The sequence below is a fragment of the Haliotis rufescens genome, unplaced genomic scaffold (genome assembly GCF_023055435.1).
Source record: "Haliotis rufescens isolate VD_foot unplaced genomic scaffold, xgHalRufe1.0.p SCAF_8, whole genome shotgun sequence".
NCBI lineage: Eukaryota > Metazoa > Mollusca > Gastropoda > Lepetellida > Haliotidae > Haliotis > Haliotis rufescens.
The window spans coordinates 30,946,948-30,965,476 of record NW_025964372.1 but is presented as its reverse complement, the minus strand read 5'-3'; the positions used below and the strand labels follow the sequence as shown (position 1 = coordinate 30,965,476).

The window sequence follows — 18,529 nt, the reverse complement described above, 5'->3', positions numbered from 1 at the left end:
CTGTTAGCCAGTTTCAGAGATGACACGATATGGTTGCATCTGCTCTATTACTTTTGTTCGAGATGCCAGGGTCACTAAAGTATCAGTGAGGGAGCCCACAATAAAGAGAATAATGGTGATGCAGATGTCGTTGAAAGTGTCTTCAAAATATTCTTTTATACCAATATTCTTTTTATTATACATATAATCTCATCGAGTGTCTCTTGGTATCAAATATATCAACACGCGTTGTTAGGACACACAAGATGATATGTAATCATATCCAGTGATAAAGTGGTTGTGACAAGCAAGATGATGACGGTGTTGTGTGAACAGTAAACACCATAATGACCGAAATACAAAACAAAATCATCCGGACTAATGGGGTTTGTCTATTGAAATGTTTCAGTTGAGGTTGGTCGTACCGATCAGGTGATCTCTGGAAAGTATCATCGGTCGGGCATTATAATCATTACGGTTTCCTTCCTTAATAAGTTTGATTTTTTGCCATAAATGAAATCCGTTAGACTCGGTGGGAAAAAGTATTACAAAATAAATGTAGGTTGTGTGCAGCTTCCCGAGGCAAGGGAGCTTACGCCCTTGCCTTGGGAAGATGAGTTGTGTGATGAGTTGTGACATCCTGTTGACTCCAAATGTATCTGTATGTTATGTGTTCACAGCCATGACATGACACTGCATACATCAGCGCGCAATATGACTCACGTACCGGCTCATTTAACATAACAGACGCCTTGCCGATTCCGACGGAGCATATAGGTCAGCAACAGAATATGCTTGTGGTTAGAGCGACTTAAATGGAAAAAGTTATCAGGGTCATGCTTGATTTAGTGCGTGTTATCAAACCCATCGTGCTCATAATATCACTCACTGGTTTGTCAGAGCCCGTCTCGATGTACCGTCACAGAGTTTGAATAGTGATGAATGCGGCGTTAAACAACAAACAAATCAAACAAGTCAACGGATGTTGAGTTGCCTCCCTTAGGTATGCCAGGACTCGAATGTTCCATTTATAATTAGGCCAACTATGTTATTTGGTTTGTCAACACCGTACCGGTGTTCTAGTATTTCGCCACATCAGTTTGACCTCTGCTCCCACTTTAAGCTGAAGCGCTGTTGATAAGTGAGATAATATTTTCAAAGCGGCGTTTATTCCAATTTACTGACTGTCAGCCTGGTTCTTTTACCCAATGGTATAAAATAGACATATTAGGCATATCCTGTTGTTGATAATGGTGTAATTAGAACCTAAATGTAGCCGCTTGATCGGTGTTGTATGGCTTCCACAGTGTTGGCGCTGCAGCCAGCTCTACTTCTGCCATTATTACACGGGATAAGGGTTAGTTTCGTATCTTCTGTAGAAGTGCATCTGTACAAAGATGATAAGATACGATAGAAGTCCTTTATCAAAGAAAATTTGTTTACACTGACTCAATCATGACCTGATCATGAATATTTTGGGGATATGTTTTCGTTGTGAAAACTGAACATACAATTTAATTACAAATGTCCACCACATTATTAATGATCATAACTTCTTTGTTCAGTATATATACACACATAAGCTGGGAATATAATCGTGTACCTGCACTGTAAATGAGTGGGTTAAACGCCCCTTTTAACAGTATTCTAGTTACTATATCGCAGCGTGTCAGCTTAATGTGGGAGGAAAGCCCGAAGTGATGCAGGTCTCAGACGTTTACCGCTTCGGTGAAACCCACGAGAACGGGCATGGTACTGACAAACCTAGAAACATAATCGAGGGGAACCGGGATTCAAACCCACAATCATAGGTTCCTGGTGTACCCAAGGGACACAACTCTGCACAGCGAATCGCGGCGCCTCAGACGACTGGGCCACCCATGCCCACACACAGTAGATGAATGCGATAAGATGTGACATCGCATTAACATCAAATCTTAAATTGTAATCTATCAAGTCAAATAGGTTTTTGTCATGTATCAAATCAAATATGTGATTTTCAGAGGTGCGGTCAAATAGGTGCCTGTAGGCCATGGGCAGAGATCCCTAAAGGCTGTCAAAATTAGCAACTTTTATACAAATAATTCTAGTCAAATATACTGAACAACAAAAGTCCCTGAAACAATTTCGGTTTGCAACAGATAAAAGACTCCTGTAAGTGTTCAAATGGTTAAATATGCCATACTGACTTCATAAAATGCGTGATTTCATAAGAAAGGTGAACATGCCAAAATGTCAATTAACAAATCAATAGCGTGTGTGTCCACCTCTGGTTGCGATGCAAGCAACACATCTTCGTCTCATGGAATGGACCAGGCGTCGCACAAAGACCTGTGGGATATCTGTCCATATCTGTTGGAGCATGTTTCGAAGTTCCTTGAGTGTCTGTGGAACACGTGGTTGACGTCGAAGGCGCCGATCCATCTCATCCCACATGTGCTCGATTGGTGAGAGATCAGGGGAGCGAGCCGGCCAGGTGATAACATTCACGTTGTTTCGTTGAAGAGAATCCTGAACAAATCGAGTAATATAAGGCCGGACGTTGTCATGTTGAAAGGTAATGCCTCGGCCACGACGATTTAAAAACAGTAGAACAAAAGGGCAGATGATCTCGTCGCGGTACCGCTATCCATTGAGATTTCCCTCTTCCACTATCAAACGGGTCCTCTGTCTTGCTGTAATCCCAACCCATACCACAACGCTGCCGCCCCCGAACCGATCTTCTTCCATGACACAATGATTGACGTAACGATCACCTCGAAGTCGGTACACTCGAATCCGTCCATCGCCGTGGCTGAGGTGAAAACGAGACTCGTCATCGAATAGAACTTGTCCCCACTGCATGGCCGTCCAGCGTAGACGCTGTCTACACCACTGTGGACGTGCTTGACGGTGGTTTCCTGTCAAAATGGAGCGTCTGGCGGGTCTTCTGGCGACAATCCCTGCACATCTGAGGCGACGACGTACGGTTTGTGAAGATCTTCGTTGAAGGCCAGGGATGCTTCGATTTCGTAAGTGTGTTGTTCGAATCCAGTTGTCTTGTCGATTATTGGTTTGGTGTGGCCTGCTACTCCGAGGATGGTCTCTGACTGCATTCGTCTGTTGCCAACGTTGCCATAAACACCAAATGGTGTTTCTGTGGACGTTAAATTGTCTTGCAACATCACGTTGACTCGATCCTGTTTCAAGCATACCACAAGCTCGCAGACGCTCATTTTCGGACAGGCATGGCATTTCGTAATGTTGAAAATTTGTGTAATTTTGTTGTTTTTCTGAGTGGTTGTTGTCAGCACGATGATAAACAATACATATGGAATCCCGTTAAAGCACATGTTTTTATACCCATTCTTGATTAGTGAAAAATACATGCTCTTTTGCATGCTCTTCTGTAGCAGTTGCGTTTTTGTGACTTGATTCAATATATGTACAACGATATTGTAAACCAAACTTTACTTGTTTGAAAAATACACTGAACATATTGGTGTCACGGGAACTTTTGTCGTTGAGTATAGAACAAAATATACCTTGTCCACACCACATTACTCCTGAAAATATAAAACGTTAATGCCAGAAAATAACGCGCAGGGGACAGATACGGCAGGGTACGTCTGTATTAATACTAATAGACGTCACGTAACGATGATACATGTACGTTATAATCAGGAATTATATTTTAGGGTTCCACTGTTTGTGAAATATGAACAGAAACTTGACTGTCGAGTATATGTTTAAACTTTATGCGTAAACAGCAAACATATACAAAGATTGCATTAAAAGATTTCTATTTTATTGTCATCAACTAAATCACTGCACTTTAGACATAAAATCAATTTCTTTATTACCAGATAGTGATGAACGGACGCGAATTGCATCTTTTACGCAACGTAACACAATGGTGCACGACGCCATTTTAAGACGGCGTCAATAAGGATACCATCAACGTTAAATGCCGAATCACTTCAGCTCAAATTCGAAGGCCAATCAATTGGCGTCACCATCATCATCAACGTGGTCAATTTAGCATCTGGGAAGTCACTACTGGTAAGTGTGTGTGTGTGTGTGAGTTTGTTGGGATTAAGGAATGTTGTAACAGAACTTCAGTTCCCACACACCGTGTTTTCTTAACGAACGAAGGTCGGAGACGTTAACCGCTTTGGAAAAATCCACGACAGCGGAATGACTGAAGACGCTATCAACGACTTGGTCACCCGTACCCCTTTAAAACCTTGGTGAAACCCAAGAGTGTGAGTCTATGCTTATACACCAAGGATAATAGACCGCCTCCGTGGTCTAGTGGTAGAGCGTCCGCCCGGAGAGCGTAAGGTCCGGGGTTCGATCCCCGGCCGCGTCATAGCAAAAGACGTTAAAAGATGGTACTTGTTGTTACCCTGTCTGGCGCTCGGCATTAAGGGGCTGGTCGGATCGGAGTCAGTATACTGTGTCTGACGGGGGTATTAATGTTCAACTGCGGCATGGTACCTCAGTGAGCTAGCACTATAAATCGGCATCAGTCCGGACTAATACAAGCAGCCACACAAACACATACACGTACATGCACGTCGCTATATAAGTGCAATAATCTTGGACGCGACGGTAAACCTCACCCAAGGATAATAATCAAGACGATTTCAGAATTCTACCCCATAAATATCGGATCCTGGCACTCACATTATTATATTTCACTACTCACCCGTGAGCAGATAACACAAAACGAAACGTCTTTATAAAACAGTATTTAATATCCTCACATTATTCATGTTTTAAGTCCCTCGCTAATGACCCGGGATTGACGCCACTGATTTACTCGAGACAGATTATCCGTAATTCCGAGTTTCGAGTTAATTATTCTTTATATCACTAAGTTGAGTTTTTACATTACCCACAAGCGAAAGTGTATGATATAGGTGACATTATTTATCAGTAATTCTCTCTGAGCCTTATATTAACTGTAACATTGTTGTCGACCCGTGAAGATCAGGGGTAGAATAGGTCTTCAATAACCCATGCTTGCCGTAAAAGGCGACCATGCTTGTAAAACTGCGACTAACGGAATCGGGTGGTCAGGCTTGCTGTCTTGGTTGATGCATGTCATCGATCCCAATTGTGTGGATCGATGTTCATGATATTAATCCCTGGATTATCTGGTCCAGACTCGATTATTTACAGACCATCGGCATATAGTTGGAATATTGCTGAGTGCGACGTTAAACAACAAACCAACCAACAACGTTTTGCGAAGACAGCATATTTATGTTATGACCACAGGAACGTAAGGAGATATGAGCGCATTGTCGCAAATAATTGAAGATGACGATTTTAGTGACGTCGTTTCTACATTTTCTCACCAAAAAATACTATTGGTAATATAAAGATTATGGGTGATTATCTGCTCCAAATCAATTTATTTATAAATTCCTATCCTTGACGAGGAACGCTCAACATTAATTCCTAAAGGGACAGATAATCCGTTTATCCTTGTTGTTCGTAGGTTACTCTCTATACATCAGTCAACTAGTTTACAGGCCAATTTCTCTGTTAATATAAACCGAAGAGGTTGACTCTCGACTTTGGGAAGGGTTTTGTCGCTTTTATTCTCTTATGTTTGATTGGTATAGGAAACAACGAAAATATCTGGGTTCAATTTTATAGCAGTTTCCAAACTGCCGGGCACAATAAAGTATACACTTCAAATTTGGATTTGACCAACACATTCAAAATGTTACCAAACCGTGGCCGAAACTCTGCAAACTTAAGGTCGAAAACAGAACCAGGATACCCGAATCAATACATCACCATACGATAATCATTTCTTGTTAGTATCATTTTTAGCCACCATCAAACATAGTTGTATACTTTCTTTTCCCCGGCAGTTTACATTTAGTAGTAGTATCATAACGAAACAAAACAACAGTTTGAAGATTGTATGAGTTTTATTGACATCATTTTGTGTTAGTAATGAATTATAACGGCGTGTTCAACTATTGAAGAAATGTATAAGCAATTTGACATATATTGAAATGTAAATATTAACAGTGCGTGTTCATCCATAGAAAATATTAGCAGCTTGACACATATTTCAAATGTAATTATAGTAACAAGGTGAGGTGAGGTGAAATGGGGTTTAACGTCGCGTCCAAGATTATTGCACTTATATAGCGACGTGGTAATAGTAACAAAGTAAGCTAAACAAAATGTAGGTACAAATAAGTAATGTCAAAGATGATATCAATATTCATAAGAATCTAGCAGACGTAAGTGAGTAAGTTGGTTGAGCACAGCTGTGAACACAGATTTGCATGATTACCTACATCATGGCATCACAGCTTGGTGTGTTGGAACGCCCGAAGTGATTCGGGTCTAATACGTTTACCGCAATGCTGAAACCCCGAGCATCGGCATATTGCTGCCAAACCTAGAAACTTAATCAGGGCGAAGCTGGCCATATGTTTCAGGCATATCTAAGGGACGCAACTCTGCACAGTGAATTGCAGCGCCCCCGACAACAGTCTGATATTTGAAACAACACCGACAGTACGCAGGACATTAGGAAATCAAAACAAGAGTAATGACATACATCAATTAACCATATTTAAAAAATATTTGTGGTACATACTTACATGTAGTATAAAATTCAAACGTGTTATACAGTGCACACTAAATCATTGAAGGGGCTACACAAGAGATGAAACCCACTGTATTATATTGATAAGTGATTCGAACTGACAGTCAGCGGATCGACAAAGTAAAACGATGGTTAAACCAGGGGTTAACCAAAATATCTATGTAAGGATACCAAGGCCGATGCTTATCAAACTCCTTTAGTTCAACGTTTCAATGTTACCTGCTGTTACAAGAAGAAATGCAGACCACTACTGAATGACTTAATCTCACTTCTTTATGTATGTGATGTGGAAGTGAAATTGTTTATGCTGCTCAAGGGACCCAGGATGTAATAGTTTTCAGTCAAAACCCACGAACTAAACAATTTTTTCAAATATTTGTATTCACAGGTACATTAATACAGGACATCCAATATGACCTGCAAATAGATTTTTCGGGCTGGTGGTTAAAATTGAGGATGCATTAATTTCTTCCCTGTTATATCTGGACCAAATTATTTTCTTCGGAAAAAATCCAAGTAAAATGGTTAATCATTATTATAATACCAGCACCAAACCCTGGACACAATACATTGAAATCATAAGGTCTTGCACTGCTTCTGTGTGCTGGACAAGCACCGATATATAGACAAGCTGTTGCACTTTGGGATTGTTACTCCTGTAGCATAGAATGGCACTCAAGTTCATACCGTAGCTCACCAATTACATCTGCGTTGGCTATGATCGACATATTTCTTATATCCACGTTCACTTCCTGTAACATCATACCAGGAGACTTCCTGCAAAAAACAGCCACTTCCCAACATTTCAAACGATTTACATACGAATGAGGCGTCTAGACACAATTGTTCACATTGTGCTGACGTCTTCAATGAATGGGACTCAAGGTTATGACCGGTGATGGCAGTATCCGTGAAGGTGGTGAAGGTAGATCCAAAGGACGAGCACTCTGTAACGATAACAAATTATTAAAACAACACAGCTGTATTAATCCATCGTGCAAATGAATTACACATGAAAATACTTAACCCCAATCTGTTCATCAAACGTAACCCACTGCACTTGGAGGTTGTGGATGTTGTTTTCTGCGATCTGACTTCACATTCAGTGGCAGTATACTACTCAAAAGATGTTAGAGAGCACCCGATTCTGTCATGTCATCGTATGACAGATTAACTACAGTAATATGGCAAAAATCGGGTATTCTATGACTTCTTTGAGTATTATTTCTGCATGTTTCTAGATTACAACACTTTCGTTTCTGACATAAAAGTTTAATGTTTTTCGATATCTCCTTTTTGCTTTAGACCCGTGAAGATCCGGGATAGAATAGGTCTTCAGCAACCCGTGCTTGCCGTAAAAGGCGACTATGCTTGTCGTAAAAGGCGACTAACGGGATCGGGTGGTTAGGCTCGCTGACTTGGTTGATGCATGTCATCAATCCCAATTGCGTGGATCGATGCTCATGATATTTATCACTGAATTGTCTGGTTCAGACTCGATTATTTACAGACCGCCGTCATATAGCTGGAATATTACTGAGTGCGGCGTAAAACAACCAACCAACTTTTTGGTTTACAGTATTTGGTCTCATTCTCAAGATACATACAAAGATAAATGCATCAATTCTGTCTTTGAAAGTAAATTGATTATTAATGTTCTCTGTGTTATCGTTTTTATTGAACTGATGCAAGTGGACGTGTGGTCGCTGTGTGAGATTGTACGCGCGCATCCGTTGTTATTGGCTTAGGTCCAGTGTCACTGGCGGATCGGGGTATGAGGTGGTAACCGGTGGAGGTGACTGGTGCTGTGAGTACGAGCTGATCAGTAAAACATGTTCATCTTCACCTTTCAAATCCAATGTTACCTTTTTCACATTTTACACCAATAAGAAAACTTGTTGCCAGTGATGTATCAAAGCAACAAGCTCTAAAAATCTCAGGGGCAGCTAACTTTCATATGCGGAATATAGGGAAAATTCGAAAGTATCTTGTCCCAGAGACCGCTAACCTATTGATCCACTCGTATGTCTCATCAAGACTGGACTACTGTAATTCATTGCCAAATAGTTCCTGTTCAATCAACCATCTCAAAAGAGTACAAAACAGAGCAGCAAGAATAACAAGGACCAACTTAGAAAATTACATTTCACCGTTACTTAGGAAACTGTACTGGCTACCAATTCCACAAGGGACAAAGAGTAAACCTCTAGTCTTCACGTAAGGGACAGTTCGAGAGAGAGACAAGCTACCTGACTGATTCCTATATACAAACATGAAGCTTTCGTGTATTTCTTTTCAACTGCCAATGCTTTCAAAGCGCCACTGAACAGGCGCAACATATATAAAAAGGCAGAAACGCTTCAAGGTGGACCTCAAATAGGTTCAAATGCTCTCTGTTCGGTTGTCCGTCATTTATTTTTTTAAAGGGGCACTGATCTAACGCAATTCCCCGGACTGGTTGTTGCCTTTGTTATTGGTTTTTCCCCGTGAGTACCCGGATGATACACAACGCAACTGAGCGTGACCAGAGACTGGGCTACCGTCTGCAAGGACAGCTAAATAAACTTGGAGGCTGGAGGCAATATTTGCTTTACGAATGTTTGCATAAACACTGATTGGTTAACTTGATCTATAAAGATTTCGACAAAGGGCGCATGTTAATTAATTTCTTCAGCCTAAACAAACAGACAAAAGAACGACGGAGCTCATCGGATGTCGTCATTTGGAAATACCCCAGATGGTTATAGTTTAAGGCTATAAAAAGTATCTATGCAGTGAAAGCAATTTCGGATTTCGGATTGCGTCGATAATACGATTACTACTCCCTTGTTGTCATCCACGTTTTCTGGTATAACCCTACACTTGTGTATTTGTCGTCATTCACTTGATGCTCAGTTTATGAATTTATTACAGGTACAATTAGTGGTAGCACCACTTAGATCACCCGACAAAGGTTCCCATTTGACATTTATTGTGTCTGGGGTAATTATTCAATCTAAATCCAGGTTTGAAGTGAGGTGAAATGTGTGTTATGTAATATGCACGTGGCAGACCAGCAAGAGGGGAATGATCAGTTGATTTACTTTTTTTTGTAAATAAACGGATCGTTCCTAGTCATCAAAGGATTAACAGAAAATATGTTGATTGATTAATCACTGTTATCTTGCACAGTGGATATGTCAAAAGTGAGTGTTTACATGTCTAGGTTTACTAAAACAAAGGAAATATACTCATATCATGGCTAAAGTGTCGATGTAAAAACAACATACTTTGTTCAACGGGTTAACTGATAATACGTTGTTATAATTGTTATCTATCTATCTAATGGATTTTTTTAGGATACCGTGGACGTTATGAAAATAGTTGTCACGTGGGCTTTCTCAGCCGACCCTTGAGGCTTGACAACTATGTGAATCACCTGAAACAATCCAAGTGATCAGTTGAGAAACGAACACGGGTTATAATATCCCGAAACGATATATATCTTTTAAAATATTTGATTGTTACAGAGACACGTGACATCAAATAAGTTTCTTTGTACAGCTGCAGACGAGTGGGATATTGTTCCTTTGTGTGGATATTCACGGATACATTCCTCGAACAAGGAAGCTCCTAAAATGTATACACATAAATTTGGTAGGTTGCAATTTTGGTATTTGCATTTTGTTTTCCTTCATTTGAACCGATTCGTTCTTGTTTCTCTACGTCTTGGTTGGGAAATTCTTCAATGCGCGATAGGCGTTGTTTTCACAAGTCTTTTCCTTTGTAAGCGTGTATATATTACCGTCAATTTGTAAAATGTGATTCTCTCAGGCAATTTATAAAATGTGTAAATATTTCAGTCATTTCGACTAAAAGTCTGTCCAGATTGATTAAGATGATCAAAAGGGCCTACAAACATCACAACAGATTATTATGTAGGATTAGAAGCCTAACAACATAGACATGTACTTTTCAACGTAACACATTCAGTCTCTTGGTGATGACATTAAACATCAAATGTTTGGAATTCGTTACCATAATAATACAGATGGAAATGTTTTTCAGTCACTTTGTAAAATAACTGAATATTTAGACTTTTAATAAATTTGAAAATGTTACACATTTTGACAGTAAAAAAATATACACACTTTAAAAAAAGCAATGCTCAGGTGAAATATTTACTTTGTGTTTCAAATCAAAATAGTGTAAACGAAAATCGAAAAATTACCAAGCAAGTGACTTATCAAATCTTCGTTACCATTACCGGTGCTACCCACAAAGATACCTTCATTTCCTTATTATTTTGAAAACTGTATTTCATTTTGTTGATCAATGTGACCATACGCCCTCATTACTACCCATAAAAGTGACTGATACGCTTACGAATTGCGCAGCAGAGGTCGGGAACCAGTCTAGATTTCTGCTATACATCCGGGTACTCACTGGGAAAAAACAATAACAAAGGCAACAACCAGTCGCGGGGAATTGCGTTAGATCAGTGCCCCTTTAAGTTTGTTTCATTTATTTTCAACTGCCAATGCTTTCAAAGCGCCACTGGACAGCTGAGCTAGGCGCAACATATAAAAAAAGGCAGAAACGCTTCAAGGAGGACCTCAATTAGGTTCAAATGCTCTCTGTTCGGTTGTCCGTCATTTATATTTTTAAGTTTGTTTCATCTTAGGACGCATTTTAGTTTGATGAGAGAAATCTTATGAAATAGTCAAATACACTAAACCGCAAAAGAAACGTCACCCCAAGTAACATTGCATGAAAAGTTTTCCTTTTTAAATATCCGGGTAATTTTTGTCAAAGTTTCTAAAATTTAACATTACCTTGTCCGGAAAAATGAAATTTGATGATAGAAAAATATGATGACAATAAAACCGACCGCCCAAACGCATCACGGCAACGGCAATGGTAACCCGATGCACGTGAATTCCGTGAGTTCCTTGCAAATTGAAACATGCGTTCCCCCATTTCTTGCCCTCTAAAAATCCACCCAGATCGGATGGCATTCATTCGTTATTGAATCGCTACCACATGTCAAGATTTAAAAGAAATGAGCGACACCAGGCCCTTGGACGATTGCAAACTGGACAAACCGCCCGACAATTAGCCAATGCATTTCAAGTCCCCGTAAGGACCATATACAGGCTCCAGCAACGGTACCAGACGACCAACAATACAGATACCAGACCACGTAGTGGAAGACCAAGGGTCACCACCCGACGTCATGATCGTCAGAATGTGCGACAGCATCTTCAAGATCGCTTTGTTACTGCTGCGGAAACTGCACGACAGACAATGGGGACACACCAGCGACACATTAGTGTAGACACAGTGAGTCGACGATTGACGAGCCGACACCTCCACTGTCACAGGCCACACCGAGGACCCATTCTGACACCACGTCATCGCCGGGATCGTCTTCAATGGGCAACACAGCACCCACCTTGGCACCACTAGCAATGGAGAAGAGTTCTCTTCTCAGACGAAAGCCGTTACTGTATCTGAACAGCTGATTGCAAAGAGAGAGAGAGAGAGAGACTGGCGACGCTGTGGGGAACGTTATTCGGATGCTTGTGTTGTTGAGAGAGACTCGTGGGGTGGTCCGAGCATCATGGTGTGGGCTGGAATTGGTCTTGCACAGAGGGTCGGCCCTGTGGTCTTCCAGAACATCGGTCCAGGGAGAGGCAATGGTGTCACAGCAGCTCGGTACATTGATCAAGTCTTGAGACCACACGCCATACCTCATTTGGCACGTCGCCGCAACCACGAGTTTCAGCATGATAACGCCCGTGCCCACACTGCGAGAGCTAGGGGAGATGTCCCCCAGCAGAATGGCATCAGAACCATGCAGTGGCCTGCATTCAGTCCCGATTTAAATCCCATTGAAAACCTGTGGGACGAGATTCAAAGACGGCTGTGAATGACGTCCGACTAAGGCCGACAACTGCAGCTGAACTGCGTCGGGTGTTCCTCAGAGTGTGGGCTCATGTGCCCATGGCCTTCATCAACCGCCTCATCCATTCCATGTATCGACGTTACACGGCAGTCATCAATGCACATGGCGGACACACGATGCCATTTTCTCAGAGACTAGTGTTGTGTTTCGCAAAAACATTAGACACTTTAATTTCAACCTTGATGATCAGTTTTTCCAAGTTTCGTCTTTTTAAAATGTCTCAAAGTATGTTTACATCGTTTGGACAAATAAGGTTTCTCATAAATCGATCAATGGTGACGTTTCTTTTGCGGTTCAGTATAGTTTCGACAGCAATCAGTGTCATATTATCTTTAGAATGTCAAAGTGTTCAATATTTACCTAATTATTTCAATATTCTACTGAAGCGATAGTAACACTGATGATGCTCTCTTACTATCAAAAGATATGTCAATATACCTGCTAATGATCTGCATATGCCAGTGGCATCATCCATATCACTTCCCACGGTGCATACGCAGAGGCTGTTTGAACACTCTGTGAAGGGAAGGGAACTGCAGTCACTGTTATCAACGCACGTGCCATCATCTGGGTGAAAAGAACAGTAATTAAGCCAAGGGTTCCGTACGTCCTGCTTAACAGCCGCACTTCATTGCCTCGAACAATTTAAATTAAAATATCAGAGAAAGTTTCTTTACGACATAATTGCTGTAGATACCAAAGCCAAAGGTTAAAGAACATGAGGTAATAATGTTGCAGTTTAATTAGGCAGGTAGGACCAATTCATCGGCTGAGAAGCCTGAAACAAAGTTGGTAAGTGACAAACTGAATGGGTAGTCGGGCTAACTGATAACATCACATCATGTTTTGATGTTTTTGACCATTCGAGCCATATCACTGTGGGGGACACCAATAATGGTCTTAAAGAACTGTACGATGTCAATGTCTTGAATCCTCGGCTAGTTCGAGCTACTGGAACTTCGTCTGCCCCGGAATGCCAACGGAAGTCATTTGTGACATGACCAGCAACTGCCAAGAGCACCTGATAACCTATTGCCTATGGAACCTATTTCTGGGTTTACTCTTGTGTACTTACGGGTAGTAGTTGTTGGTGTAGTCGTTGTTGGTACAGCTGTTGTGGTAGTCGGTGCTGGTGTCGTCGTTGGTGTAGGTGTTGTAGTCGGAGCTGGTGTTGTAGTTTGGGCGAATGTTGTAGTTGGTGCAGGTGTTGTAGTTGTTGGTGCTGCTGTTGTAGTTGGTACAGATGTCGTGGTAGTCGGTGCTGGTGTGGTCTCTGGTGTAGGTGTTGTAGTCGGAGCCGGAGTTGTAGTTGGGACGGGTGTTGTAGTAGTGGGTGATGCTGTTGTAGTTGGTGCAGGTGTTGTAGTAGATGGTGCTGCCGTTGTAGTTGGTAAGGGTGTTGTAGTCGGTGCCAGTGTCGAAGTCGGTGTGGATGTTGTTTGTGTAGGTGTCGTAGTTGGTGCCAGTGTTGTTGTCAACGCCGGTGTTGTATCCTGTACAGAAGTTGTTGCAGCAGTAGGTGCAGTACCGGTCGTTATTCCAGTCGCAGGTGCTTGGTTTGTATGTGTGTCGACGTGTACACATACATAGTTGGTAGACTCGGTCACAGGGACACACACGTGTACATCTCCACAGGGTTCATCTGCGCATGGGTGAGTCTGGGAAGATTTTTAAAAAAAGGAAAGATTGAAATAACTAAAACAACTGACATTACCATACTAAAGATACCTTTGTCTGGAATAAAAGAATAAAGTTCATAGAGCAACTGAAATAAATAATTAGATGTTAGCAAAACTTAGAAAAGCTCGAGTAATCCGATAAAATAAATTTATGAACAGATATCCTGAAACGAGCACGAGGACCATTTAGACAATATTTGTGAGACGTCTAGGTCTCCAAATACTTCGTGATGTGTCAATCAAAAGGGAGAGAGGGCCGGAGTAACGAGAGCAGTCAAATTCTTGAAAACACAACATGACTTTTTGACAAACTGCAAGGCCGCATGTTGGGGTTTTAGATAAGTGATTTTTTCGTATTATTTCAGGTCACCCTAAGAATACAAGCCAACCATATAGGATAATACAAGGCAAATACAAACAAAGCAAATACAAACGGTTTGGTCCCGTGAAGATTCCGTGTTAGAATTGGTCTTTAGCAACCCATGCTAGTCGTAAGAGGCGACTAACGTGATCGGGTGGTCCGCGGTCATATGGATGGAATATTGTGCGGCGTCAAACAACAAACAAACAAACGAAACACAAACGTCTTAATAATGTCGGCAACATAGAAATGCTGCAGAAAAGATGAATCTGCAGTTAATTATTCACAACGAGAATGCTTCTGCATTTCTGATCCTACGTAAGCAGTGCCGCCATCACAGTGTGATGGACATTCTACTTCTCTGAAATCTTGTATGAACTCCTTTATATTTTTCACAATTATATATTCACAGAAAGTATTTGAGACAAGTGGAATTAATACCATGTGGATTCTCAAAAACTCAAAGGAGCTGCTAGACTTTTTCCAGTTTAGAAAAGAACCAAGTTCCATTCTGTCAAAACATTTGATTTTTGAACTTTGTACACAACTATCTCAGATGACAAATTTAAGGGATACAATTCATTCCTTGATCAATGGGGCTTTTGTTACAAATTGTGGTGAACACAGATACAGTTGCGTGCCCTTATTCAGATGTTCAGGACAATTTGTGAAAAATGAAAGCAAATGTCGTCTGAAGTTTACTGAGAAAACAATATTGATAACTACATGCCATTGGCACCAATTGTGGCCCCCTTCCTGCGGATCTGGTTCTTTATACATATGAATCTTAATTTCTGTTCGGATTGCCAAAGTCAAAACAAAGTAAGATGATGTGATATCGTTCAATAACAATCCAATAGCCAATTCCCTTCCCCTGATTTACCCACCTGAACTAGAAATAAAGGAGACCAGTGAGACCGTCTAATTTTGCTGAGTGAGGCGTTAAACAACAAACAAACAAACATCTGTTTCACATTCAGATCTATGCATAAAGATTCAGAGTGACAAAACACTCTCCACAAGACTGTATGACAAGAGGGACGACTTCAACTTTCCTATAGTCAACTTACCATTCATGTCGAGCAGCTCCAGCCTTTGAAGTTCAAATTTCACAACTTTTGATATTCAATCGAGCATGCTCTTTCCAACAAGATTTCAAAGAGCACCATACGACTCTTGTTCAGAAGTTGTTTCATCAAGGTTACAACATTTAAGGCCTCAGTGAAGCTTTCAAAACCTTTTATGGTAGACATTTCCAAATTTGACGCATCAGTGACAAAAATTATGTTCAATGTAATTCCTTATTTTGACTTGTACCATATGTTCTCGTGATATCTATTGAATATGGAAGGGGTTTTGTCCCTTATTTCAAATTGGATACAAAATATGAGTTGGAAAGGGAACATTGCAAATTGCTGTCTTCTTTGAATTCCTTACAGCGAAATATGCTGGAATTGTCGGCAAAAGGTGGGGATTCACCTATTGTACAAGTTCTTTGTTCTCAGTGGATACAATGCAAACGGCTTGTTTGAACAGGATGATTTTAATATGTAGTTATGTATCTTAAAGAAATCGCTCTTGGGGACAGAGATATTTGCTGAGAGAATAAAGTTTTTTAACACAATTTTAGCGATTACCTATCGAACAAGCTAAAATATCGCTTCTCCATTTCGATAACATATATGGCTTGACATGGTTTGTTTTAGGAAAACCACTTTGCGACAATATAAGGTTTGTTTTAAATGTCTGAAGCACAATATATATTTTGCGATAAAATCCTAGCCCAGCCCCAGCTCCAAGATGAGTAAAAAATAATCAGACTAATACCAAAAGTTGATTTTGGATTATTTGACAAGTTCGGATAATGGCGTCTGGTGTGGTTGAACAATGGTTACAGCGTTTGTATGCCACATCAAATATCGATTATATTCCTACGTGTGTAGAAGGCATGACATATAAGAAAAGCTTAGCCAGTCACTGCTTAATCCTACACAACGCCTGGTGTTAATGAGGTTCATGCGTGTATGTTTTACCACACCTTTGCAGTGCGCACATACTATCAACTTTTCTTTCGGTCATTCTAGATGTTTGATTGGCTGAAAGGGACTACTTCATTATACGTTTAACTTCGTATGTTTTGAAGAATAAATCTATAAAATAGCAAACATCCACTGTTGGTATATTATTAATCTATAACAAGGTTAGGAGCACTATTGTTGAAAAGTACAACCGTTATGCTTCATGCACATTTTTATGTCTTTTGGCCGTGGTGACATATTTGTGAACTATATTTAAGTAGTTTTCTTTTCTAGTTTAAAAATCATTTGGCATAATATGTTTTCGCGGGCACATGGTACCATCACTATTTGTTAGGAGGAAAGCCCGAAGTGATGCAGATCTCATATGTTTACCTGGTTGGTGAAACCCACAAGGCGGGATTGGAACCCACAATCATAGGTTTCTTGCGTGAAACACCAACATGCTGGATTTCCTTCAAAAGTAATGTTTAACAAACGCCGCTCCTCCTTTCCCAGTTGTGTTTTTTGTCTCCTACAATACTCCTAAGAATACTAAATGGTTGGTCCTGATAATAACATTTTGAGTGTGAGTATAGATACAAAAACCTTCCAACTCAGGTTGGTACGGAAGCGTAGTAGGGCCATTTGACATTTTTTGGGGGTCTAAGTATTTAATACGTAGGACTTATTATCTTCTTTGTAGGACTTCTAAGTAGGATAAACTATCTCCTACGTAGGACTTACTATCTCCTACATAGGGATTACTATCTCCTACGTAGGACTTAGTATGGCCTAGAATCACGATCTCCTACGTAGGACTTAATATCTCCTACGTAGTACTTAGTATCTCCTACGTAGACTTACTGTCTCCTTCGTAGGACTTACTATGTCCTACGTAGGACTTACTTTCTCCTACGTAGGGATTACTATCTCCCACATAGTGTGCCAGACTGAGGCCCGATTGAATTTGATATATTGTGGGTTGACCATTTTGAATCACGATAAATTGGAAGAGTGAGTGAATAAGTTGAGCGAAATGACGCTTTGAACAGTATGTCGCTTACATCACAAGTGTAATATGGTTGGTTGGTTGGTTGGTTGTTTTATGCCGCATTAAGCAATAATCCAGCTATAAGACCGCGGTCTGTAAATAATCGAGTCTAGACCAGACAATCCAGTGATAGACATCATGAGCATCGATCCAAGCAATTGGGATCGATGACATGCTTTAACCAAGTCAGCGAGCCTGACCACCCGATCCTGTTAGTCGCCTCCCACAACAAGCTTAGTCGCCTTTTACGGCAAGCACGGGTTGCTGAAAACCTATTCTACCCCGGAACTTCACGGGTCCAGTGTAATATGGAGGAAAACCTGATGTGAGCAGTTTACAGGTATAGTACTGTAACACCATGTATCAACATCAGGGCAAATGTGGGATTCACACCCACCTCCAAATAATTATACGCGGGTTTCGGGAGTCCATTTAGAGGGTACTCTGCAGTGTGATGCACGGAACGCAAATACAATCGTATTTGGTAACGATGCAGATTCAACATTTAAAAAAAATAATTCTATACCTTATATATTGTTGTCGATATTTTTCAGTAATTTTAATTTCAAATGTCTTCCTTCTATGACCAAGGAACGTGTTCTATAGTTTTTGGACTGTGGCTGACATTCTGCCTTTGTACATTCAATTCTTACATATGATTTTGGGGTTGTGTTAAGTAGTATTCGGAATTCATGGTTTAGGGTGAACAAATGAGATGAAAACATGGATGGTATTCGGAATTTTTAGAGTTCACAGCCTCATGATCATTAGTCAACTAGGGTATCTGTTACCCTATTGAACTGTCATGATTCAACATTCACGCATTCATATGGAAACTGCCTACCTGTGGAGGAAATTGATGAACCGGAAGG

The 18,529-nt window shown here is 40.6% G+C and overlaps 1 protein-coding gene across 1 annotated transcript; it reads right to left on the bottom strand.

Annotated features, from left to right (window-relative positions):
- Window positions 1–5,921: 5,921 nt before the first annotated feature.
- Window positions 5,922–14,190, bottom strand: LOC125377004 (salivary glue protein Sgs-3-like). Its single transcript, XM_048389776.1, has 4 exons — window positions 14,182–14,190; window positions 13,624–14,146; window positions 12,987–13,115; window positions 5,922–7,548 (listed from the first exon to the last, which is right to left on the bottom strand). The coding sequence occupies exons 1-4, from the start codon at window positions 14,188–14,190 to the stop codon at window positions 7,295–7,297; spliced, it is 915 nt and encodes a 304-aa protein (XP_048245733.1). The 3' UTR covers window positions 5,922–7,294.
- Window positions 14,191–18,529: the final 4,339 nt, after the last annotated feature.

What these genes read in the sequence shown, in the direction of transcription:
- LOC125377004 (XM_048389776.1), bottom strand. An exon ending in TACACCAACAACTACTACCC is followed by an intron (nt 13,116 to 13,623) that starts GTAAGTACACAA and finishes CTTTTCACCCAG; the next exon opens with ATGATGGCACGTGCGTTGAT. An exon ending in CATATGCAGATCATTAGCAG is followed by an intron (nt 7,549 to 12,986) that starts GTATATTGACAT and finishes TTATCGTTACAG; the next exon opens with AGTGCTCGTCCTTTGGATCT.